This window comes from Euprymna scolopes, chromosome 23, assembly GCF_053919585.1.
Source record: "Euprymna scolopes isolate OS-2025 chromosome 23, ASM5391958v1, whole genome shotgun sequence".
Taxonomy (NCBI): Eukaryota; Metazoa; Mollusca; class Cephalopoda; order Sepiida; family Sepiolidae; genus Euprymna; species Euprymna scolopes.
This window is the reverse complement of record NC_136504.1, coordinates 72,121,104-72,147,467: the sequence shown is the minus strand read 5'-3', so window position 1 is coordinate 72,147,467 and position 26,364 is coordinate 72,121,104. Positions and strand designations below refer to the sequence as shown.

The window sequence follows — 26,364 nt, the reverse complement described above, 5'->3', positions numbered from 1 at the left end:
CACTGTCATCATGCTTGGATTAGTTTGTGTATATTGATGAGTGCTTATCATACATTTTTTTCTTGCTATAACTCTTCTTGAAATTTTATAGGATAATTTTTAGTTTAGGGACATTTGTTTAATTTCAATAGCAATGAATGGTATTTATTTATATATATTTTTTAAGTATGATAATCATACTACTCGATAAAAAAAAGCAGCCATAGTCAAGTTTAAATTTAATTATGGTCTGATATAATTTATTTAAAGTAGTTTTTCTGAACCTCTGTATTCTTGAACTGCAAGTAGTTTCATGACTTTGTAGCATATCAAATTTTGTACATGGTGTATGAATGAGTTTTTGTCAAATATTATTACCAAGTATTTATATTGGTGGACAACAAGGATTTCTGTTTGATCAGAGTGCATTTTTTGTAAGTGATAATTGTGTATTATTATTCAACCTGTGACCCATTGGTTGATTACTCAATATGCTTGAAACATTGGTTATTCAAAAATCATATGTCCTAACTGTGATCATGATCTATCTAGCATGCCAGTTTATTCTGGGTATAATCAATGATATAAAATAATACAGGCATACTAAGACAGACCCACTAAAAACCCTCAAGCGGAGTATGAGCCATGCAGAGATATTTTAAAGTATCATACAAGATGAATGCAAAAATTAGGCATGTATGGTATTAAAAGAAAAGAAAAGTTTGAAAACGTCTGCTAATCAATGTTGGAGAGACACAATACAGAAGATTGAGGTGCCACTGTGGATGACCTTACTAGAAATGTGAGCTCCTAGCCAGGAACAGATATGTACATTTTAAACAACAATGACTACTGCAAAGACATAGAAGCAATAATCATTCCATTCTCCCCCACATCCTGACTAAAGAGGAGTCAAAGATATTCTCATGGCAACATAGGCTTTGGTGAGCCAAAATAATGAAGCCTTAATAAATGTTTGTTCTAGCAATGATGGCCGGCTGCTGGTCATATTTCTAGTAGGAAGATCAACAAACCAAGCAGTGTATGCAAAAAGTACAAATATTATATTTGAATATTGATGTGTCTTTAGTTGATGATCTTATCCCAATTTCATGACGATGTCCTTCCTCCAAGAAATTTTATATTCTATAATGCTTTATTACCAGACCCTAATCATTAATCCCTTTCACCAAGTTGTTCAAGCCTAAACCAGATAAATCTCCACCTACCTTGAAACCCCTTTTTTGAATGACATCCATAATATATATATATATTTATATAAAATGGGTTAATAAATTCCAACGACAGAAAGATGTATATTTAAATAAGGGAGTAGTCACCAACAATGTGTATATTTTAACATTATTTTATTATTCCGTGTCTTGGTTTTTCATTGAGAATTATGTTTGGATCATTGTAATAATGTTTTTAAGTCATTGAAATCGTTTACGTACGTTTCAGACGGTCTGATGCGTCCTTGTCAGAAATTATTTTCAAATGTGTAAAAATGGTGATTTTCTAGTTAGTTTGAAGTTTTTCCAAGGGGTGGAGGCTTGTAAGTGTTTATTATACATTGGTATGCTGAATTTTTATTGCAACAATGTGCAACAAACCGCGATGTGGAGTATGTGACATAATAATAGAAGGTAACACATACACATTCAAAAACCCAGCACAAACATTCAAAATAAAAAAGGATCTAAATTGCACCTCCAGAAATGTAGTATATGCACTAAGATGCACAACATGCAACAAATCCTACATAGGCGCCACCAAAAATTTCAGCAATAGAGTGGCCTTACATAAGAGCAACATCAAAATTGCAGATAACAGACACCTCTATGTTTCAAAACACGTACACACATGCAGTGGAAACAGCTCCAAAATAATGCCAATCTTCCAAACAGACAATTATTTTTATTTACTTACACAGGAAAAAAACTTCACCAAATTCACTCCTGAACTGAACAGAACCTAATACCATCATACAAAAACATGAAATGCAAGGTACACTCGCATGCACACCCATACACACACCCACGCGCATACAACCACACACAGACATAACACCCCTATCTCTAATACAACACACTGAACAATATCAACCCTACTTAACCTCGAAACCAACAACACTAGGAAACACCTAGAACCATAGTATAATATCTGTTCCAACACCTCGCTCCCTCCTCAGTCAGGGGAGGAGAACCCCCTCATGACTGAAACGACTATCTTCCCTTCTATCATCCCCCTCCCATACCTACACCCCCCCCCCAATGCCCCCCCCCTCTGGGGAACAAAATCTTCCCCACACTAGGAACCGATCCTGGGTCTGGCCATACCCACATGGGAAGACAAATAAATAGAAACATTAAAAAATCCCCTATTTTAAATACACCCCTCTTTCTAAACAAACATAATATAAGACTAAAACGAAAAATCACAATACTAAAATCCAAGAATCCAAAAAATAAATATCAAAATAGAATGCCTACCCTTACTTCAGAAGAGCCAGTCCCCCCTCCCCCCACACACACATTAGTAACGACCTCGGACCACAGCCGCCTTCCTAAGAAAGCAAATAACTCAAAATACTATAAAACAATATACACATTCCCAAACCAATAAAAGCAAACACACACACGCTACCCCACCCTAAAGGAAAAGAAAAACACATTAGCAGAAAGAGATAGCGACTGACTACAGCGAGGTCAAAATCTCCCTGGACAAAAAAAAAAAAAAAAAAAAAAAAAAAAAGCAATAAAAATTCAGCATACCAATGTATAATAAACACTAAATAAACACTTACAAGCCTCCACCCCTTGGAAAAACTTCAAACTAACTAGAAAATCACCATTTTTACACATTTGAAAATAATTTCTGACGAGGACGCATCAGACCGTCTGAAACGTACGTAAACGATTTCAATGACTTAAAAACATTATTACAATGATCCAAACATAATTCTCAATGAAAAACCAAGACACGGAATAAGAAAATAATGTTAAAAAATACACATTGTTGGTGACTACTCCCTTATTTAAATATATATATATATATATATATACACGTGAATTTAGTTTACAAACAAATGGCTACACATAAGCATACATGTTTCAGCGAAAACCCAGTACGGGAATCGCTTTGTCAGGCCAAGGACATCTCTGGCTGTTTCAACTCAAACATTGCCAATTTATAGCTAGGACATCATCATATTTAAGTGTAAAGGGAGTTGACAAAAAGACGGTGGATGGAATCTCTAGTGCAAAAACGTTAAGTATTTTTATTTATTTTTTTTTTTTAAACTAATCCTAAATGTCTTTTTTTCATGTTAACTTGTTTTTAAACTTGTTTTTCGTGTTTTATTTATGTATTTTGTCTGTATTCTCCTGTCTTCTTCTTGTCTGTATTCTCCTGTATTACCCCCCCCCCCTCATGCTACAAAGTTAAACGATAAAAACAAACAAAATGCCGGCAACTAACGATAAAAGAAAAAATGCCGGAAATTATTCTCTAATAGAGTAGATAAACTTAGGACTTTATTTAAGTAGTATACTTAATATATACTATTACTGCAACCTTGCCTGTATTGAAAATGCTTCCTTCTTGCTGCCAAATCAAACCATCTAATATAGTTAACCTTATGTTGAAGTACATTCGAAATATAATACAGTGCAAAGAAACAGTTACTCATGAAAACGAACCTCCTAAAGTAAAACCCTGAAAAATTATCTAAACTCGAATGTAAATTAATATTAAGCCGACTTTACAAATTGATAATAGTTAATTAATGGATTTTAATTAATTATAAGATGAAACTCTAATGATTTAAACTCGATAGATAACGACAAACTTCCACCCATTAATATGGGAGGGGAGATTATCATCAAAAGTGTCCTGAATTGTTAACTTAGCACCGGACTTAATACTTAGATATAAATAAGTCACTTGTCCCCATTCCCCTCCTCTCCCCCGTTTTTTTTTTTTTTTTTTTTTAATGGAGAGTAGATAATACAGTGGATGTGTTATCGGCAGCTCCAGTAACTCTCGCTTCTCCTATTTTGTCATTCAGTCCTCATTCAATGAGTGATTTTTCTGACAAAGAGTGAAGAAAAAGCTGCTTAAAGGTTGGTAGTACTTGGTGAACAGTAGTCTGAGATGTCGGAAATTTTTCTGCCTCTGTCTGTCCTTGTGGCCATGTCACTAGTAAGGGTGCTGGAGGTAAACGTTTTGTCTGGGCTGACGTTATCCGCCTGATAGTCAGGGACCCGAACCTTGGATTAACCACTAAGGAGGCTGTCCTATCAGCAAGCGCAAAGTACTGGGACTGCTGTATTGCCATTTGGTGAGTGGATCTGGACCATGCAGTAGTCTCTGGTGGGGCTTCTCAATGCCATACTAGTGGGTAATTGTTACGGCTTTACCTTTTCGTGTGCTACAAAAAAAAATTTTCCTGTCTTTTTCTCTCTTACTTTCCCTCTCTGTACTGCTCTAACCAAGTATGCCGACCTATTCCACTAATCCCAAAACCTCAACATGAAATATCTCCAGAATAAAAACTCGATTAAACCTAGAACCCCATCTTCCAATGTAGACCCCTACTATCAGGTCTCCTTCTCCAAAATCAGGGGTCTACGTTCCAACCTTCCAGAGGTTGAAACCCAATTACAGGAGACGAGACCGGACATATTATTTCTAAGTGAAACTGGAATAGGGCCGACTACTTCCCTAGATGAGTTCATAATTAACGGATACTCTAATTTAATAGCTAAATCTGACACCCAAGATCGCCATGAGCATGGAATATGTGCCTACATTAAGGATGGCTTCCCGTGTGGCAGGGATATCTCTAGAGAAGATCCTAATTTACCCTATATGTGCTTCAGAGTTGCACTTGCTAACACCACTGCATTTATATTTGCCCTCTATAGGCCCCACAACAGCGGAGTTACTATCTTTAAGAGCATATCTGAGAAAATAGACCACATACTGTCTTCACATCCCTCGGCTAACATCCACATCTGTGGTGACTTCAATGTCCATAACCTGGAATGGCTGACCCATTCAAATAAGACAGATGATGAGGGGAGGTTTTGTCATGATTTTGCCATTGCTTATGACCTCACTCAGATTGTTCGCAAACCCACCCGTGTGCTCGATACACCCGGTCAATATGCAAGCCTCTTAGACCTTTTTCTCTCAACTTCCCCTGAGCTATGTTCATGTTCCGTTCATTCTCCTCTAGGATCCTCCAACCACTCCGTCGTATCAGTTAAGATAAAAACAAAATGTAAGAAGTCCCCAGACGTACCCCTCCACCGTACTGTATATCGATATTCTATGGCTGACTGGGATAGCTTCCGTACATTCATATCTGATTTACCTCTGCACTCCATGTTTAAAAAGGAAGTGTCCTCTATAGTATCAGATCTGACCGAATGGTTAATTGTAGGCATAGACAGATTCATACCATCTAAAAAATTCCAACAAAAACCTAACAGCCAGACATGGTTCTCCCCAAAATGTGCTGCTGCTATCGCACACAGAAATCACTTTTTCCATAGCTACCAACGTAATAGATGCACTGAGACTAAAGCTGCTTTCAGGTCTGCCAGCAACCACTGTAAAAGAGTAATAAAAAATGCAAGAGAGCTATATGCCCAGTCTGTTAAATCCAAGGTAGCTGATCAGCGGCTTGGATCCCACCAGTTTTGGCAAATAACAAATAGGATCCTGAACAGAAGTGTGTGTTCTATCCCAACCATTATCAATGGACCAGAGGTTATCTCATCAGCATCAGACAAGGCCAAACTATTTGCAAAGAACTTTGCAGCTAATTCTACCCTATGCGACGAAGGCCATCAACTCCCCATATTTCCTCCTAGAACAAGCTAGATAACATACAAATATCCGTGCATGAGGTCGCCAAGCTAATAAAGAACCTAGATTCCAGTAAAGCAACTGGCCCTGATGGAATCCCAATTATAGTGTTAAAAAAGCTTCAACCAGAACTTGCTCCCATACTTACGAAACTATTTAAGCGCTGCCTTAAGGAGAAGTGCTTTCCGACTCCCTGGAAGACCTCATCAGTTTGCCCTGTATTTAAGAATTCAGGTGATAAGTCATCTCCCTCTCAGTACAGACCTATAAGTCTCCTGTGTGTTATGAGTAAGTTGCTGGAATCCATATTAAATAGAGAAATAGTCAACCACCTCAGCAGAAATAACCTTCTTAGTGACACACAATATGGTTTCCGCTCTGCAAGATCTACCGCAGATGTGCTGACGGTTATATCCCACAGAATTAGTGAATCTCTTGACAAAGGCTTCCTTTCTAGGGCAATTGCTCTTGACATATCAAAGGCCTTCGACAAGGTATGGCATAAGGGTCTACTTCACAAGATTTCCAGCTACGGTATAACTGGAAATGTTTTCTCAATCATTAAATCATTTCTCTCCGATAGGTTCATAAGAGTAGTGGTAGATGGACAAAAATCGGAGGCCTGCAATATAAATGCTGGAGTCCCTCAGGGGTCAATCCTTGGCCCAACTCTCTTCCTGATCTACATCAATGACCTCCCTAAACACATACTTAAATCATTCGTTGACATCTATGCTGATGACACGACCATCTACGGCAACACATTAAAGGCTGTAAATGACAAAGTTCTCTCTGATTCTCTCTCCTCTGATCTCGAGCGCGTGGTTCAGTGGGGGAAGATGTGGCTGGTTACCTTTAATGCATCCAAAACCAAACTCCTATCCTTACATCATCAACGCTCTGATCCCCAGCTGGCATCAATTGAAATGGATGGCTCTCGTCTGGGTGAGGCTCCGTGTTTTGACAAGCTTCTGGGTTTGACCTTTACTCCTGATCTGAAATGGAACACGTACATCAAGTCTGTTGCCAAGGTCGCTGGAAAGATGGTGGGATCCTTCTACCGCTCCAGAAGATATCTCACTACTGATGCAATTCTCTATCTATATAAAAGCCAAGTACGTCCAAGGATGGAATACTGTTGCCATATCTGGGCAGGAGCTGCTAAAAACAGCCTATCCTGCTTTGACAGAGTACAAAATAAACTTTGTGGCTTAGTGGGGGATGCCCTTTTCTCTACCCTGCAACCTCTCTCCCACAGAAGAGACGTTGCGAGCCTATCCTTGTTTTATCGTTATTTCCATGGCAGGTGCTCCTCTGAACTCCAATCTCTGGTCCCCCCCTCGCCAATCTTTCACAAAAAACACCCGTCTAGCTGAATCCACTGTGAAAAATTTCCCCCACTCTTTATCTGTGCCTAAATCAAAACCTGGATTCCATGAACAAAGCTTCTTTCTTAGAACTGCACACCTGTGGAACTCTGTTCCGTCTGCCTGCTTCCCTCCGTACTACAACTTGGATGTCTTCAAGTCCAATGTTAACAAATTCCTAATGAACCGCCCCCCTTAATTAAACACTTCATCAAATCTCCACACTAACGTAATGTACTTGCAATAACTCTTATCCCTGAGTGGCTTCCGGGCCTTGATAAGTGGTGATCACTGTGTAAAAAAAAACAAAAAGAGAGACAGGACCTTAAGAGAAAGTATATACATTAAAATGTGATCATCCATTATATTAATTTATTTATTATTTTATTTTATTTTATTTATAGTGCGTAATGAGTTTCAATATTATCAGTAAATTCCTAGTTCAGTAGGTAAGTTGTGTAGAATAGGAACCCAAGATTTAAAAAAGGGAACGGCTGTATTCAACTGTAATATGTACATCATAAGTATAATTATTTATTAACATTAATATTAATCAGTTAAAATATATTGTTATCTGAATAATTCATTAGGCCACTAACGTTTAAAATAAAATAAATAGTATACGTTTTTTGAAAAAAGTTTACGATGTAATGAATAATTAACGAAATAATGTCAGTTATATTATTCATTGTAAATGCTAACGTTAAAAAAAACAAAAAAAACTTACGTATAAAATAAATGGTTAACATGTAAATAAATTAGTGTCCGTATGATATTACTTTTTTAAATTCTAACGTTTTAAAAATTACGTATAAAAATAGGTGATTTAAGTATAAAAATAAAATAAATTAAATAAATTAGGCTCGATGAGGTGACCATTAAAACCTACGTTAAACGATTATGAAAAGTATAATTATGGTAAGATAACTACATTACGATTAAAGATAAATAAACCAAAAATAAAAAATATCTTAGTTAAAAATTCAACTTATTAGGTATAGGGTATGATTATTTGATGTTAAAATACAAATGTTTAAAATAATTAACGTTTAGAATGGTTTCAGTATAGAATAAAATTAGTTATGGGAAAAGGATAAAAGGGGCGGGGGGAACTGGAAATACTATAAAAAACTATAAAAATATTATTTACAAACTTAGGCGTTTTATAATTTTTTAAGCGTATGTATCCGAAAATGCTTGCAGGAGATTGCCGATTCTTGTTTTATATTTAAAAGTTTGTCTCGGTCTTTAAAATTAGTAATCTCCATTTTCTCATGCAGGCATAAGAAACAAGGTGGCTGCAAAGAGTAACATGCTTTAGCCTTTTTTATTATTTTCCAATGTATTCTAGGCGTTTTGTTTTCTCTAATTAGCTTCCAATAGTGTATAGATAAGGAAGTATCTTTTTCGTAACTTAGGTTGTTCATCGATCTTTTATGCCCGTAGTATCTTCCTTTGAACGTTAATTTTGTACTCCCAATATAAAATTTTTCATCATTAGGGTTTTCTTCTGGGAATATTTTAGCTAGATACACTACCGAAGGTGTTAGGCACATTTTGTTTACGGGACAGGTCGTAGGAAATTTACAATTACAATTGTTAACTATTTTAGAATCATTAACTGTTGCAACATTAGATTTCATTAATATCTTATTGTTATGCTTTTTTATAATTCTTTCTAAGTTGTCGCAACAACTGTAACTCACTTTTATGGTATTTCTGTTAAAAATCTTGTGTAGTAAATTACCTGGAGGAAAGTGTTTGTCGATTAATTACAAAAACTTTTTTCCAATTTTAGTTTTTAGTGAGCTATTATAAGTAGGTGAAAACCAAATCACTTTTCTAGATCTATTATTAGTATTCATATTATTGTCACAACTACCGCCATTTTCATTATTACTATCATTATTATTATCACTGCTACTGCCCTCCTCCAGATTATTACTTTTATTATGTATATTCTTGTTATGTTTATACGTAATGTTAGCGTTTTTGTAACCACTATCTTTTAGTGCCCGGTTATAAATATTTTTATGATTATTGAATACCTCTTCATTAGACGAGTTATTATTAATTCTACTTTCTATGGAGACGGGTATATGTTTTATAATGGTCGGTGGGTGGTTGGATTGGGGATTTATGTATATAGGGTTAGCATTATTTTTCATATAAGGTTTAAAGTTATTTACTGGGTTTTCGCTGAAACATGTATGCTTATGTGTAGCCATTTGTTTGTAAACTAAATTCACGTATTTTGGCTCTGTCTAAACATTGAGCACTCTTTTGGTGGACACACAAATAATTACTACCAATACAATATATATATATATATATATATATATATTTTTGCTAAATGAATTTGCTATGTTGCTATACACAATAGTTAGCAATTTCCTTCTGAGTCTAACTTTCCCTCTCTCATATGAAAGCCAGGCATAATACTACCCCAGTACTATATGATTTCAATGCAACAAACCTCTTTGGAAAAAATGGGCCCAATCACATTAGCATACCTATCAATTAATGTAGCACCTGCTCATAGACTCCAGGACAGAGAAAAAATCTCGGAGAACAGCAGACTTGTGACATCTTAACTTTCACACCAGTTTATCACTAACTAAACTTACACATAACCCTAACCTAACACAAAGACCACGCTGAATGTTGTAGATGAATAACACTCGTAAAATATTGACGCGGAGGAAATCTTATCTTCCAAACAAATTCCTCAATTTTTTTTTCAAAACTCAAGTCCCGTGATACACGAATCAAATGTTAAACTCATTTTTACTATTTGTAACATCCCTCAAACAAATGTTTCTTGAAACATTTCTTTCATAAACTTGCTATCATTTTGTAAGTTTGTTGTAATCAAAGTTTCAGATTTCTATCATAATTGTAAAAATCAGATAAAGAATTGCATAGGTACAACATATGAGTGGTAACTTACGGTTAGGTTCTCTTAAATTAAAAGAAATCATTACTAGATGTTTTTTTATTATTTTTTACTTGCACCAACTCAAACTCCCAAGATTTTAACACTCACTTAAATAAAAAATTCTGGATTTGAGGGAGGAGAAACTAAATTTCTTTCAATAGTTTAATAAAATACTGATTTTTCTAAAGGTGGAAACATAAAATCAATACAAAAATCTTAATTCCAAGTGGAAATTATTCACATCCTAAAATTAAACTGGAATGTAGTCCCGTTTTTTTTTTTTACGCACAAAATTCTTATTCAGACCCAAATCATTGTTCTACCTTTTTCTGAATCTTTTTGTTTGATTGGAATTAACTTTAACAAAATAAGACGATACATCAACAGTGCATTATTAGAACTAATCAGAGTTAATCCCTTTTGTTTGTTTTTAATACAGAGTTTATCCCTTTTGTTTGTTTTAATCAAGTGATCTTGAATTTCAAACAATCCTTACTTGCAAAACTACCTAAAAAAAAAAATTTACTCTTGCAGGTGCTATGGCAATAAACTGTGTAAAGCACTCTTCTACTAGTCTTGCATTCACTCAAAGCAGGTTGAACCTGCTTCTTTCAGGAAGGAAGTGTCTAGAAAATATCTAATTCACAAGCATTACCAGTCAGGAGAGATTTGATATTTTTTTGCCATTCTGGTATTTCGAAACAATCAGAAACCTGGCTGAATATTGCTAAATTTTGGTAATCTACCAAAACTCAAATATCAACAATGCCATACTAACACAAGAATATGCTGAACATATTTTCTTACATTCAAAGAAAGAAAAGACCTTTTTTTACATGTGTTTTTAATTAATCATGAGACAATCAATGACTACATTTTTATAAAATGAACCTCTTGTATAAAGGTACTAGTATTTGAATTGTTGCTTCTTTTGTTGCAGTTTTTTTAGTTAATTTAAATTGTTAGAGTAGAATTTCTGCATCAACCTCAGATTTTCTCAATCCATTTTTTATGTAAATTGATCTCAACAGAGAAATACTAAAAATTTAATTTTTTAAATTGATATGCATTTTTATTTGATTAAAATTTTTTTTTTTTTTTTTAAACTAAATTATCATTAATGTTTTTGTTTTGTTTTTAGGTAGTCTATTTTTTGAAAGACTAGACAGTTTATTCAGTACAGTTCTATTCAACCTAGATGATTTGAGTTACTAATCTTAATCGATCTCAGGCTAAACAAATCTGGAAAAATTATGTATTTTCCCTCCCTTGAGTTCTTGATTACTTTTATGGCTTGTAATTCAGCTGCATAGATGGAAGCATTATTTGATAGTTTGATTTGTTTTTGGTGGCAGTCGCCTTCTTCATTCAGAGTTTTGAACCTATCTGTATAAACAGCTGTATGCTTATAGTATTTGCAGTTTTATATTAGAGTAAAAAGTTTTTTTAATTTCTTGAGTTTTCCCAAGTTGAACCTTTATAATTTTGTATTGAAAATCTTTTCATTTATGTCACTTTTCTTTGTTCATGGTTCAGACGTTTTCTGATGTTACGTAAGCTTTCTCACAGATCAGCAATCTTTAAATTTCACTTTGTGCAGTTTTGTCCAATCACTTGCTTCAAAAGTTTTTCCTTCCTGCAATTCAAGACACTCATGCTTCTATAACAGTTCATCCAAGTGGATTAATATTTTGCATGACCCTAACCAGTACATCCGATTCATCCGTAGGATAATCTCCATGCTGAACAAGTCTAGTGCTTTCAGCAAATCATTTGACCTTAGATTTCACACTGCAGATATTCATTTGCTGCAGACAGACAAAAAAAGAGCTGGGCAAGAGGCCAGCTCTTTCTTGGCCACGTGGCATCATGACGCTCTTGACACAGTTGCTATACAACTCATACCAGATATAGAGAAGGACAGCATATGATTTTATCAGAGGCAACAACTCACAAAATTTGCCAAGTTGCCTTGACTTTTGTGATAGCATCGAGTTCATATCCATCACCTGCATTCTACATATCTCCTATATAGCAAAAAGAATCTGTTACTATGAGGATATTGTCATCTAGTGCAATCTCTTTGTGTGGACAATCGTCATTAAGATGCACATGTCCCTTGCATCTCCAACATTTGAAATTAAGATTCAGGGCTAACTTAACCTGTAGGGTCACTGCACATTTTGTGAATCCATAATAGATTAAGGTTACACTGTATTACGTTGCTTCTAACACTAAAGTCCTTCAGGGATTGTAGATCTGAGGCAAACACTATCACTTTGGTTTTAGGTTCGACCTCCAGACTGTTTGTCCATATTTCAGTTTATCTTTTAACTGTTCCAAGCACTTAGCAATGATAAAGTCATCAGTAGAGAATAATTGACATGGACAGTCCAACCGAAACTTGACAGTGTCACAAAGATTATGATGAAAATCACCACGCCATCCACCCTTAACTATTAACATTCATGTATGTTGGCAGATAAACCACTCCTCTATGCGCACCATTGCATCTTTGTCAAGACTGATGAAGGCTTCCTCTAGCACAAATGCCATGTAGAGTTTTGTCTGCAGGCATCTCTTTCCTGTAATTGGTGAAAAATAAATATGGCATTAAATGTGCCCATGCTAGGTACAAAGCCAAACTGCATCTGATCTATGCCAACCTGCTGTCTAAGTTATAATTTCTTGAAGTTAATATTTATTTATGATAGAACTATATTTTTGAGAAAATAATTTGTTTAAAATCCAGCAATTTTTATGAAACCATTTTAAACACTTCAATAAAAATATCACAAAAAATCATTAATATATACCATGTGTACATATATATCAATTTTTTTTCTCCATATGAAAACGATATATTACATTAAAAGCAAAGCATAAGAACTTAAACATACTTTCCGTGTAATTTTGCCTCTTCCATTAACATTCTGAAGGATTCCCGCTTTTCTTTTAGTTTACGGTGTTTTTCACGTCTTTCTTCTTCTGCACGTTCCTTCACATATTGTTCAAATACCTGTTTACGTTCTTTAGAGGTTAACAACAAATACCGCGGATCAAATACAATTTTGTGCAACTCTTTCTCCCAAGGGGAAAATGCAGATACCTACACACAAAAAAAAAAAGTTTTTAAAATTAGTTTACAGTGGTCAATAAAAAAAAAAAAAAAAAATTTTTTTTTAAATTTTATAGTTTTATATAATATTGAAAACTTTTTATTTTTACATTTTTTATAGGTCAATATTAAGTGTTTTAGCATTATTTTATAGTGGTCAATATAAAAAAAAATTTTAACATTACTTTATAGCAATCGATAAATTTTTTTGTTTTTTTGTTTTAGTTCTGATAACTCACAAATCTAACATCTACTTTCATGCCTCCAAGAAACATTCATCAGATGTTGCTTCAATTGTGGTATAGTTGCCTTTTTAATTGTTTCAAACATAATTATTTAGATACAACAATTCAGGGTGTTTTACAGGTTTCTTTCTGAAACTAATTATTCCAACAAAGAGTAAGCTAAAAAAAAAAAAAAAAAAAAATATAATTCCTCTTATTTTCATTTAAAAATAAAAATGATTTACTTTTGAGCTTCTACCATCTCATTTCTTTGTAAATTATTTAAAAATAAAGATAATAAAAAAAATATATAAATAATAGATAAATATTGAGAGAAAATTTTACATTGCTTTAATCTTGGAGGATCTCCCCTTCAATGACCAAGGGCAGAACAGATACTACACTTTGATCTTAGCTAGATAAGGTTTTACTCTATCAAGAATATGCTAATTTGATTTTTAATACTATACAGAGTATATTCCTTTACCTCCTTTTCTGCTAACATATCTCTGAATTGTTTCATACGGATATCCAAAGGGACCATCGCTCTTTGTCGAGCTGCCTGCACTTCAGCTTCTATTGCAGCTTCCTTGCCAGCATCAATCTGTTTAATGGGTTCTCTCTTTTCATCTGTTTTTACATCATCTTTGTCAATTCTAAAAATTAAAAAAAAACTTAAAGAAACATTTTCAATAATTTGTTTTATAAAATCATCATACTAAAATTAATATATTCTTATTTGCTTTTGAAAATATTCTAGTATGTTAAAAAAAAAAGTTGCAAAAATAAAAATCACATAGAAAAATCACAATTTCTATATATTGATTCCAAGTAGTCTGAAAATAATTATTACATTATGATTGTCTAAATTCTAAAAATTGTACTACAAAAATTAGTTTGTGACATTAGCTAATGCATGGAATTCAAATAATGATAAATTTTCAGCATCCTAAATGTCTATCTTACAAAAAATCAAAATAATCTGCAATTTTTTTTCAAAAACTTACTTTTTCTTTTTAGTAGGAGGTTCATCCTCTTCCTCTTCCTCTTTCTTTTCTGAAACACAAAAAAGTTTACTGCAATTAAATTTTGATAAAACATTTATGGTATAAAACTTGACATTTTTAGATATTTTACATAATCTTTGATTAAATGCTTGTTTTTTTTTTTTACTTGGGGATCACTGCTTATCAATGCTTGAGAGTCACCATTTATCAATGCCTAGAGGATATGGGTTAATTTTTTTAAACATGCTGCTATCTTTCCATGTATAGTAGCTGGTATTCTCAAATAGCTGCTGATAAAGTTAAATATGGCCTCACTTTGATTTGATGTGTGTCAACATGATTATACTGTACTATAGTGTGAAAACATTTTTTTATTTGATGTGTGTTAACATGATTATACTGTACTATAGTGTGAAAACATTTTTTTAATTGATGTGTGTCAACATGATCATACTGTACTATAGTGTGAAAACATTTGATTTGATGTGTGTCAACATGATTATACTGTACTATAGTGTGAAAACATTTTTTTAATTGATGTGTGTCAACATGATTATACTGTACTATAGTGTGAAAACATTTGATTTGATGTGTGTCAACATGATTATACTGTACTATAGTGTGAAAACATTTTTTTAATTGATGTGTGTCAACATGATTATACTGTACTATAGTGTGAAAACATTTTTTTATTTGATGTGTGTCAACATGATTATACTGTACTATAGTGTGAAAACATTTTTTTATTTGATGTGTGTCAATATGATTATACTGTACTATAGTGTGAAAACATTTTTTTATTTGATGTGTGTCAACATGATTATACTGTACTATAGTGTGAAAACAATTTTGATTTGATGTGTGTCAACATGATTATACTGTACTATAGTGTGAAAACATTTTTTTATTTGATGTGTGTCAACATGATTATACTGTACTATAGTGTGAAAACAATTTTGATTTGATGTGTGTCAACATGGTTATACTGTACTATAGTGTGAAAACATTTTTTTATTTGATGTGTGTCAACATGATTATACTGTACTATAGTGTCAAAACATTTGATTTGATGTGTGTCAACATGATTATACTGTACTATAGTGTGAAAACATTTTATTTGATGTGTGTCAACATGATTATACTGTACTATAGTGTGAAAACATGTTTTTTATTTGATGTGTGTCAACATGATTATACTGTACTATAGTGTGAAAACATTTTATTTGATGTGTGTCAACATGATTATACTGTACTATAGTGTGAAAACATGTTTTTTATTTGATGTGTGTCAACATGATTATACTGTACTATAGTGTGAAAACATTTTTTTTATTTGATGTGTGTCAACATGATTATACTGTACTATAGTGTGAAAACATTTTTTTATTTGATGTGTGTCAACATGATTATACTGTACTATAGTGTGAAAACATGTTTTTTATTTGATGTGTGTCAACATGATTATACTGTACTATAGTGTGAAAACATTTTTTTTATTTGATGTGTGTCAACATGATTATACTGTACTATAGTGTGAAAACATTTTATTTGATGTGTGTCAACATGATTATACTGTACTATAGTGTGAAAACATGTTTTTTATTTGATGTGTGTCAACATGATTATACTGTACTATAGTGTGAAAACATTTTTTTATTTGATGTGTGTCAACATGATTATACTGTACTATAGTGTGAAAACATTTTTTTATTTGATGTGTGTCAACATGATTATACTGTACTATAGTGTGAAAACATGTTTTTTATTTGATGTGTGTCAACATGATTATACTGTACTATAGTGTGAAAACATTTTATTTGATGTGTGTCAACATGATTATACTGTACTATAGTGTGAAAACATGTTTTTTATTTGATGTGTGTCAACATGATTATACTGTACTATAGTGTGAAAACATTTTTTTATTTGATGTGTGTCAACATGATTATACTGTACTATAGTGTGAAAACATTTTTTTAATTGATGTGTGTCAACATGATTATACTGTACTATAGTGTGAAAACATTTGATTTGATGTGTGTCAACATGATTATACTGTACTATAGTGTGAAAACATGTTTTTTATTTGATGTGTGTCAACATGATTATACTGTACTATAGTGTGAAAACATTTTATTTGATGTGTGTCAACATGATTATACTGTACTATAGTGTGAAAACATGTTTTTTATTTGATGTGTGTCAACATGATTATACTGTACTATAGTGTGAAAACAATTTTGATTTGATGTGCGTCAACATGATTATACTGTACTATAGTGTGAAAACAATTTTGATTTGATGTGCGTCAACATGATTATACTGTACTATAGTGTGAAAACAATTTTGACTCAATCACTTATAATGTTGGTGTGAAGCTGAAGATTACAATGAATACAACAAAGCTATTTGAGAAGTTAAAATATCGAAGATTGATAGCATCAGATGATTACATTTGAAATATTCAAAACTATCTCAAAATGTAATATGATTAAAGAAGACTTTTTGTTGATATTATGATTTTTATTAAGATAAGGATTATTTTGAGACTGGATCATTTTTTTAAAATCTGAATTAAAAAATTTTTTTTTTTTAATTTTAATTTTGGTATGGAACCATACCAAAAAATGTTTAAACCCATACACATATTGCTTATATTTTGTCAAGGAGATGCATTTGCTATTTTAATAATAATAATAATAATAATAAAATATATATATATATATACTAAAAGATTTTTTTTTTTTTTTAATTAATACCTGCTTTGTAATACTGTCACATATTTCAGTGTCAAATTTGTCCTGCCTGCATTAAGCATAATTCATATTTTCACATTATAAAAGCCTTTAAACTGCATACTTTATCCTGTGTATGCCAGCACTTCTAAAAAATTATCTACACTTTAAGGTTTTCGTTTCACGCACTTACACATGATTAAATTATTTTTTGCAAATTTTTCAAAACTCTTCTCTTCCATTATTTCCGTACTCTATAATTAGAAAAAAAAAAAATCAACAAACAAAATCACTACAAGTCTAAACACATTAACTTATCTGTACTTTCACCTCCAAGCAATGCAAGGGCAGATATTGCTAGACAACTTGAGTGACAATACGAAGAATACAAACAAAAAAAATTCAGTTGTGTTTAATAGGGCAGTTATAAATCTATTTATTTCTTGGACTGTTAAAAATCAATTTTTCCGAAAACAGTTCATTTTATTTATATGTTTCAGCAGAAACAAAAAAAAATTAAGCTCCTTCAACAAGCTTTCCATTTTTTGTTAATGTATTTTTACAGCCAACTATTCTAGTTTGTTTACATGTATTCACCTAAAATTGTAACATTTTCATTTTAGAGTGTGCAATTACAATAATACCTTTATTTCTATCAAATATTACCTCTCTTCCAGTGTTTGTTCTATGTATACACTATTAACACACCTGAATAAAATACATTATATATATATATATATATATATATATATATATATATATATATATATATATAAAATGCTAGACTACATGTATGTATATGGCTGCGCAGATGTTTTTCGTAGTTATGATTGATTGGTTTGTTTAATGGCATATCAACCGTTAGAGGTTATTTAATGCCGGGTTATGTTTGGCTATTGGTGATATGTTTGGTTTTAGATTAAATGTTGGTCAATGGTGTAGTAATTAATATTTCTATAGGATGGGAAGGTTTAAATTTTGTCGTATAATTTTATTTCTTTTAAGAATTTCAAGATTTTGTTTGGGTCTGTATTGTTGAATAAGTCTTTTAGGTCTTTGGATTGGTAGTATTTTGATTGAATTGAGTTAAAACCATGGCAGTAGATTAATATGTGTTTTACTGTGAATGGTTCATGACAGGTAATACTGGTTGGTTGGTTGTTTTTTTTTTTTTTATGGCATATCAACCTTTTTCAGGTTATTTAATTTCGAATCTAGTGATTTTGAGGAACGATTTTTTAATGGATTTAATTGTTTTTTAAGTCGGATTCTATTTAATCCATAGTTGGGACCCTAACAGGTACTACCACTCCGGGTCAGAGTGGATCTGGGAGCAATGGCAATTAAAAGGTGGCTCCACACTCCCCAAGGCCCGCAAGCTGGAGCCTCACCATCGGATATAGTTTTAGGTCATATCCAGGACCGTTGTATAAAGGGTTCTTTTTAAAGGTTTTATAAAGACCAATTTCTTTAAGATATGAGAGTATGATGTGGGGATTGTTTTTATCAAATAACTCTGTTTTCTTTGTAGAATCGATTTCTTACTGTTACAAAATCAGTACATTCAATTAATATGTGTTTGATTGTGAGTGGGGTTTGACAAGGTATACAGATTTGTTGGTTTTCTTTTTTAGGACATATGAGTGGGTTAAGTGGGTATGGCCTATTTTTATTCTTGTTAGTTTGACTTCTTTTCTGTTTAATTTCCTATTTTGTTCTTGTTTTTTTATTTTTGGCATGATTTCGTGAAGTTTGTTGTTAGGGTGTTCATTCCAGTGGGTTTGCCATTTCTCTGTTGTATATGCGTTGATACGTCTTTTTAGATCTATGTATAGAATTTTAAAATTTGCATCGATTGGGAGATTTAAGGCGTTTTTTTGCTGTTGAATCTGCTATTTCATTACCTTTAATACTGGAATGAGTCGGTATCCAGCAGACTATGATTTCTTTTTTACTGTTTAATTCAGTTAAGTTTTGGAGTAATTTTGCGATTAGGCGGTTGTCCATCTTTTTATTTTTAATCGCTTTTAGAGTAGATTGGAAGTCTGAAAGGATTATAAATTTTTTTTTTTTTTTTGTTATTGGAGGCAAGTTTGAGAGCTAGGATTAGAGCATGTATTTCAGCACTGAAGATTGAAGTTTCTTTTGGGAGGTTTGATTGTTTTTTGATTGATTTATTGAGTATTGCTGCACTGGCTGTTGCGTTATTTTGTTTAGACCCATCTGTATAGATGTGTGTGTGGTCTGGATACTTTTCTTTGATTTTATTGAGATCATCATGGATAAGTATATTTCTTTTCATATTTACTTAAATTTAGGTCGATGTTAGGGGATACGATTTTCCAGGGAAGGGTTTTGAGTAGGACAGTTTCGTGAATTTTGGTTATGGGTAGATTTGCTTCTTTGGAAATCGATTTTATTCTAAGTCCAAAGGTTTTGATTGCATTTTCTATTTGGTCGAAAAGGTGTTTACAGTTTGGATTTAAAGTGCTATTGTATGCTGGGTTTGTGGGGTTGGCTGTAAGTTTTGTGTAGTACTTTAGACCAAGGTTTTGATTTCTAAGCATTGGAGGAGTTTCATGTGCTTCTGCATACAGGCTTTCTACAAGGGAGGTTGGAAATGCTCCTAGTGCTAGCCTTAGTCTAGAGTGGCATATCGTGTTGAGGGTTTTTAGATATGATTTTCTGATGGATTGATATATGAAGTTACCATAATCTATTTTTGATCTAATTAATGCTCTATATAGTTTGAATAGTGTGTTCTTGTCAGCTCCCCAATCTGTATGGGCAATGACTCGTAGGAGTTGTAATGCTTTATTACATTTGGTTTTGATGTGATTGATGTGTGGAATGAAATTTAGTTTTTTGTCAAAAATGATTCCCAGGTGCTTATGTTCATTTACGAATGGAATTTTTTCGCCTTCAATCTGTAAGGTTGGATCAGGGTGGAGTTTGCGTTAGTTACAGAAATGAATGCATTTTGTTTTGGAGAATTTGAGACCATTTTTAGTCGCCCATTTATTAATTTTATTTATGTTATGTTGTAGTTTTCTTTCAATAGTGTGAGTGTATTTAGATCTGTAGCTGATTGAGTAGTCATCTACATATAAGGAGCTATGTATTTCAAGAGAGAGTTCTTTTATAATGTTATTGATTTTTATGTTAAAGATAGTTGTTGATAATATGCTGCCTTGGGGCACTCCTTGATTTTGTGGATCTGATAAAGTCGAGTCTATGCGAACTTGGAAAGATTTGTCTCTTAAGAAATTTTTTATGAATTTAGGTAGTCTGCCTCTTAGTCCAATGTTGTGGAGATCTTTTATGATACTGTGTTTCCAGGTAGTTTCATATGCTTTCTCAAAATAAAAAAAAAAAAACAGATGTTACGTGTTCCTTATTGATAAAAGCTTCTCTGATGTAATTTTCGAGGTTAATGATGTGGTCTATACATCCTCAATTTTTTGGTATCCACACTGGATTTTAGAAATTATTTTGTTGTCATCTAGATACCATATAAGACGGTAGTTAATCATTCTTTCGAACGTTTTTGCATAGGCAGCTTGTGAGAGCTATTGGTCTGTAGTTTTCTGGGTTTGATGTATCTTTTCCCAATTTGGGTATCGGTATTATTGTTGCTTGTTTCCATGAAGTTGGGAAATCTTTTGTTTCCCACATTTTATTATAAATTTTGAGAAGGAGTTTTAATGATTCGGGCGGAATTTCTTTAAGGAAAATGTAGTACACTTCATCTGGTCCTACAGCTGAGTTATGGGATTTTTCTATGGCGGTTTCTAGTTCATTGAGTGAGAAGATTTCATTGTAAGGCTCTTGGTTTTTAGAGTTAAAGTTTATTTTGTACTTTTCTTCATATTTCTTAAGTATTTGGAATTGTCTATTGTAGTGTTTTGATGATGAATTTTCAACAAAGGTTTTAGCTAGTGTGTTAGCAATATCTTTTTTATCAGTTATTTTTTGTTTATTTGTGAGAAGGTGTTTGATTGGATTCGGATTATATTTTCCAGTTATTTTCCTAATCATTTCCCAGACAGTTTTGGGTTTAGTGGTGATGTTGATTTTGTTGACAAATTGTTGCCAGCAGGATCTTTTGAATTCTTTAATTGTTTTTCGAGTTTTAGTTCTTTAGTGTTTGTATTCTATTAAGTTGTTGGTTGTCGGTTGTTTTTTTAAATTTTCTTCAGGCTGCCTTTCTCTGTCTAATGGCCGTTTTACATTCTGGATTGAACCATGGTTTGTTTTGTTTTTTTCCAGGAGGAGAATTTTTGGGTATGCATTTTTTGTTATGAGTACTTCCGTGAATTCTTCTATTGTTTGGATTTGATGTTCTGTTAATTTTAGTGAACAAAGTTCTTTAAATTTGGCCCAGTTGGCTTTGTTTGTGTTCCACCTGGGTATGTGGTTATGGATGGAGTTACAGTAATTGATTATAATAGGGAAGTGATCACTTCGACAGGGTTCTTCGTAAGTGCTCCATGTATAATCCAAGAAGCTTGATGGATCACACATGGTAAGATCAATGGCACTAGTTGATCCATCTGTTGGATTTAAGTAGGTGGGATTTTTTTGATTGAGAAGGCATAAGTTATTTTTGTTAATTAATTGTTCAATTTTGTTTCCTTTTGAGTTTGTGACTTCACATCTCCATAGCGTACTGTGGCAGTTAAAGTCTCCTAGGAGGATGAAGGGGTTTTATTAAATTTTCTAGTTCATTTTCATTTATTGCTTCATGAGGAGGGAGGTATATTGAGCAGATTGTGATTGTTTTGTGTAATGTGACTTGAGTTGTAATTGCTTGGAGATTTGTTTTGACAGAGAAATTACTTTGACGTATGTTATTCCTTACAAGAATTGAGATGCCTCCATTAGCACGAAGGCCTGTGTTATGGAAATAGTTGTATTGTTCATAGTTTGGTGTTTTAAAATGGTTATTGTTTTGTAGGAAGGTTTCTTGTAAGCAGACAATGGCTGGGTTGAAGAGTGAGATAAGTATAAGAAGTTCATTATAGTTAGATCTTATTCCACAACAATTCCATTGGATAATTTGTTGTGTTTTATTTCTATCCATGAGGCTGTTTAGTTTTCCTCTATTTCCATCTCTTTAGAAGTAGAGGGTTTATCTTTTGTTGGAGTTTGTGTCTTTCATGAAGTGTTTTGCTGGGTTTTTTCTTTTTTTGTTTGGATCTGGACGTCGATCAGAATCTTGCTTTAGATGTTGCTGTTTTGGCTTCTTATTCATTTTTTCCCTCTTGATTACTTGTGTTTGGTTTCTTTTTTTTATCTAGGGTGTTTTCGGTTTCCATTTTTTCTAGAATTTGGAATCTATTTTGATTGTCTATTGCTTGGTTTTCTTCTTTTCTGGAACGTTCTTTATTTGCTGTTTTATCACTGCTTATGTTTTTATTAATTTCTGGTGGTTGTTTTGTTGGTTTCTGTGATAATTTTTTTAATGGTTCTGTTGTGGATGGAATATTATTTTCTTTGTTTGGATTTGTTATTTCTATTTTGTTTCCCAGATTTGAGTATTTTTCTTTTAGGCTATTTTGAAATTCTGGCCATTCTTTAACATTTAATGTAATCAGTTTGTTTATCAGTTCCCTATATTGATCATGTATTTCATTATGTTGTCTTTTTGGTTGTCTTTTTTGTTGTCTTTCATGTACGTCTCAACTATTTTTCTGGCTTCTGGAAAGGTTGTGTTTTTTGTACTTTACTTCTATAATTTCTCTTTCATTTTTTATATGTTTTGATGCAAAACATATAAAAAAGAAAGAGAAATTTTAGAGAAGACCAGGTGATCTTTTTTGCAGTTAGCGCATTTCACCTCATTTATGCATTTTTCTTCGGTGTGGTCAGGCTCTTTGTTGCCGCATTTTCCGCATATTTTTATTCCTTTACAGGCTTCTTTATGATATCCATATTTTTGGCAATAGAAACATCTTAATGGAGCTGAGATATATTGGTCTACTTTTACATTTAAGTAGCCAATTTTTATTTTTTTAGGTATTGTTGGTTTGTTAAACGTTAATATGTATGTGTTGGTGGTTATTATTTTATTGTTTCTTTTTATGTTTATGCGGATGTGGTTGATTACTCCTTGTTTTTCTAATTCGGTTTTTATTTCTTCTTCAGTTGCTAGCGATAGTTCATAACTTCGAACTACTCCTTTCGAAGTGTTTAGTGTTTTATGGGGAAAGACTTTGCACTTGTACTCATGGAAGTTCTTCATTTTGAGTAGAGATTGAGCATCTCTAAGATTGGTTATTTCAACCAGTAGATTTCCATCTTTTTTTTTTTTTTTTTTTTTTTTTTTTTTCGATCATTTTTGGTTTACTTTTTGTGGATAATGTCTTTTCTATTAGAAAAGGTGATAAATTTCCAATTTTTTTATTTTCGATTAATTCAATAACCAAGAATCGTGGGAAGTTTCCTTCGTCTATAGTTGGAACCGTTTTTCTAATTTTGAATTTTTGTTCTTCATCTGAGCTTGAGAGGCCAGAGTCAGAGGAATGGTTTCTTTTAAGGGGGATGCATTTGTTTTTATCAGCCATGAATTTTGGGATTTATTTTTCATCAACTACGCTCCCTACCCACCTCACAGTCCAAAATTGGGGCATAGTAAGGGGGAAACCCATTCGTCTTGGGGGGGGGGGCTACGTGAAGGATATACCCTTTTGGTAAGGAGTTCTTAAGCACTATATTTTCTGTTTAATATGTCCTCAAAAATACATTTGTTCAGATAGAGTGTTGAGTTCTGGCCTTTCCAATTGATTTACCCTTGGAACCGCCTTCTAGCACTTACTTGGTTTGCCTATTTTGTAGTGGGAGAAGAAAAATAAAAAAAAGATGGGAGTACCTTTAAGTTTCGTTCTTTGTTGTGGTAGTTGGTACTTTGAGTGTAAGTGCTAGGGCTTGGTGTGACTGACTGATTGGTCGGATCAGGCCTTCTCCGACCGCCCGTCTAGCCAAAGTAAGGGCCGAAGTAATGTGTTACAGTGCCTAGACTTTTATGCACCCAGGTCTGTAGCAATCCACGGCTAAGGGAGGGAGGTAGGGAAGGAAAAGGAAAGGAGAGGGGAACGGGGTTGTTGTTTTTGTTTTTGCAGAACATAATTAAGTTTTACAAAAGAGAATAGAAAACAAAAACAGAAAATCGATGTAGGTGCATTTCGTCTCAGGAAGCCACTAGGCAGCCTGATCTGGTAGCACCAGAATGCATGTTGGGGGTACATCATCTTTTAGGAGATGAGAACGAGTAATATGAGTATGTCCTATTCCGAGTCTGGTTAGTACTACTTCTTTCCTTATTTTCCGGTATCCTGGATACCATTCCTCGATATTAGGTTGGATATTTTGAAGTTTGTTGTTTGCTGTATTTCTTGCCATTTATTTCTAACAAACTTGTTGATTGTTGGTTCGAGGCTTGAATGGAAGATTTTGAAATCAGAAATATTTAGGTGTAGTGATTTTTTGCTGCTTTGTCTGCTTTTTCGTTGCCGGGGACCACCGGATGCTTTATTTCCTTGTTTATGTATGTAGTCATATGAGGTATATTGTTTTATGCAGAATGTTTTCTGGGATTCTTTGTAGGTTTCTTGGAGAGATATAACTGCTGGGTGATAAGATGCAATGAGAAGGTGTAGTTCATCAAGGTTCGCCTTTTTACCTCTTATATTCCATTGGATGAAGATTGGTTTATGGGTCATTTATGTTGAGGTTTTGATTATCGGTGATCATTTTTTCTGTTGCTTTGGGAAATCAGATAAGGCGTGTTTGGGTTTTTTTTTGGTTTGTTTGGACATTGACTCAAGTGGAAATTTTCTTTGTCTGTGTTCCCCACCAACCTCGGAGTCCGATATTGGGACCTGTCAAGGGAGAAACCCATTCGCCTTGACAATGTCAGGGCTACACAAGACAGTATACTTGGTCAAGTGGGAAATCCTGAGCACCTGTTGCCAGATTTATTATACTACCCAAATCATTAGTGCATAAATGTTGTGGGTTTCTCACTTACCAATTGACCTTTAGCCAATGCCTTCTAACGTCTATTATAGAAACGATGTTTGATTGTTTCCGTCTTGTATTTGATAAGAGGAGATTATTATTTAGTATTTTAGGTTCTCTCTTATTTTTCTGGACTTTTAATGATAGACATTAGGGCTTGACCAGCCGATTGATCGGATCGGGTCTCTCCGACCGTCCGTCTAGCCTAGTAAGAGGCCAAAGTAGAGTGTTGCAATTGATAACTTTATTTTCTCTAGGTATCAGTTGCTCAGCCACCAGGGTTGCCACCCACGGCCAACAGGTGGCCCCACTAAGGGACTTTAACTCTCTGCAGGAAGGGGGGGGGGGCAAACGATGTATTCTAATGCCCCACCGACAGGGCCTTCGTAGTTATGAAACAATACAAATGTTTAACGGTTTTGTTTTTAGCCATGCACCATTTGCCTTTATATTTTATGCACTGCCATCTGAGATTAAGATTACTGATACATTGATCCTCACGCTCTCTACCAAAATTCAAATCAAACATCAAATTTTTACATTCCAAATTTCTTTGCAATAATTATATGAAAAAAATTTAATCCTCAGATTCAATAAGGGTGACTTACTTTTGTCTGCAGGGGAGCCTCCTGGTGGACCTTGCACCATTCTCTCAACATCAGCTCGACCAACAAGTCCATCAGGTTTTTCCCAGACAGAGAGATGTTGACTAGGATTATAGAAGAAAACTCGTCCATCTCCAGTCCAAACGACACACCTTAAAATAAAAAGAGTAAAAAGATTGAAGAAAAGCTTTTGTTTGTGCACTTTTGTAAATCAGTTTTAGGGAAGAAAAACAGCAGTCCTTTTAATATTAATCATCTTTAGAATACAAGACAAAATTGCTTTTATTGCAGAATAATGTAGAGAAACTTTGAGCAAAAAAAAAAAAAAAAACCATTCCAACACCCATGGAAACACCAAAAACTTTCCCAAATAAAATCTTTTTGCTGCTTTCCAAAATTAATTGCTGAATATTTTCACTTGGTGCACATTAGCATAACTTTTTTCAAAATTCTATATCTCTGAAAGTGCAGGCAATATATATTAAAATCTTTGAT

At 33.3% G+C, this 26,364-nt stretch overlaps 1 protein-coding gene across 2 annotated transcripts in view; it reads right to left on the bottom strand.

Annotated features, from left to right (window-relative positions):
• LOC145245994 (transcription elongation regulator 1-like) overlaps positions 1-26,364 on the bottom strand; it is a 144,744-nt gene that overhangs the window by 45,418 nt on the left and 72,962 nt on the right. For both annotated transcript variants that reach the window (XM_080107790.1, XM_080107791.1), the window contains exons 9-12: positions 25,873-26,021; positions 14,511-14,559; positions 13,991-14,159; positions 13,062-13,270 (exon numbers count right to left, since the gene is read on the bottom strand). In XM_080107790.1, coding sequence (XP_079963916.1) covers positions 13,062-13,270; positions 13,991-14,159; positions 14,511-14,559; positions 25,873-26,021 — 576 coding nt within the window. The remainder of the gene's footprint in view (positions 1-13,061; positions 13,271-13,990; positions 14,160-14,510; positions 14,560-25,872; positions 26,022-26,364) is intronic.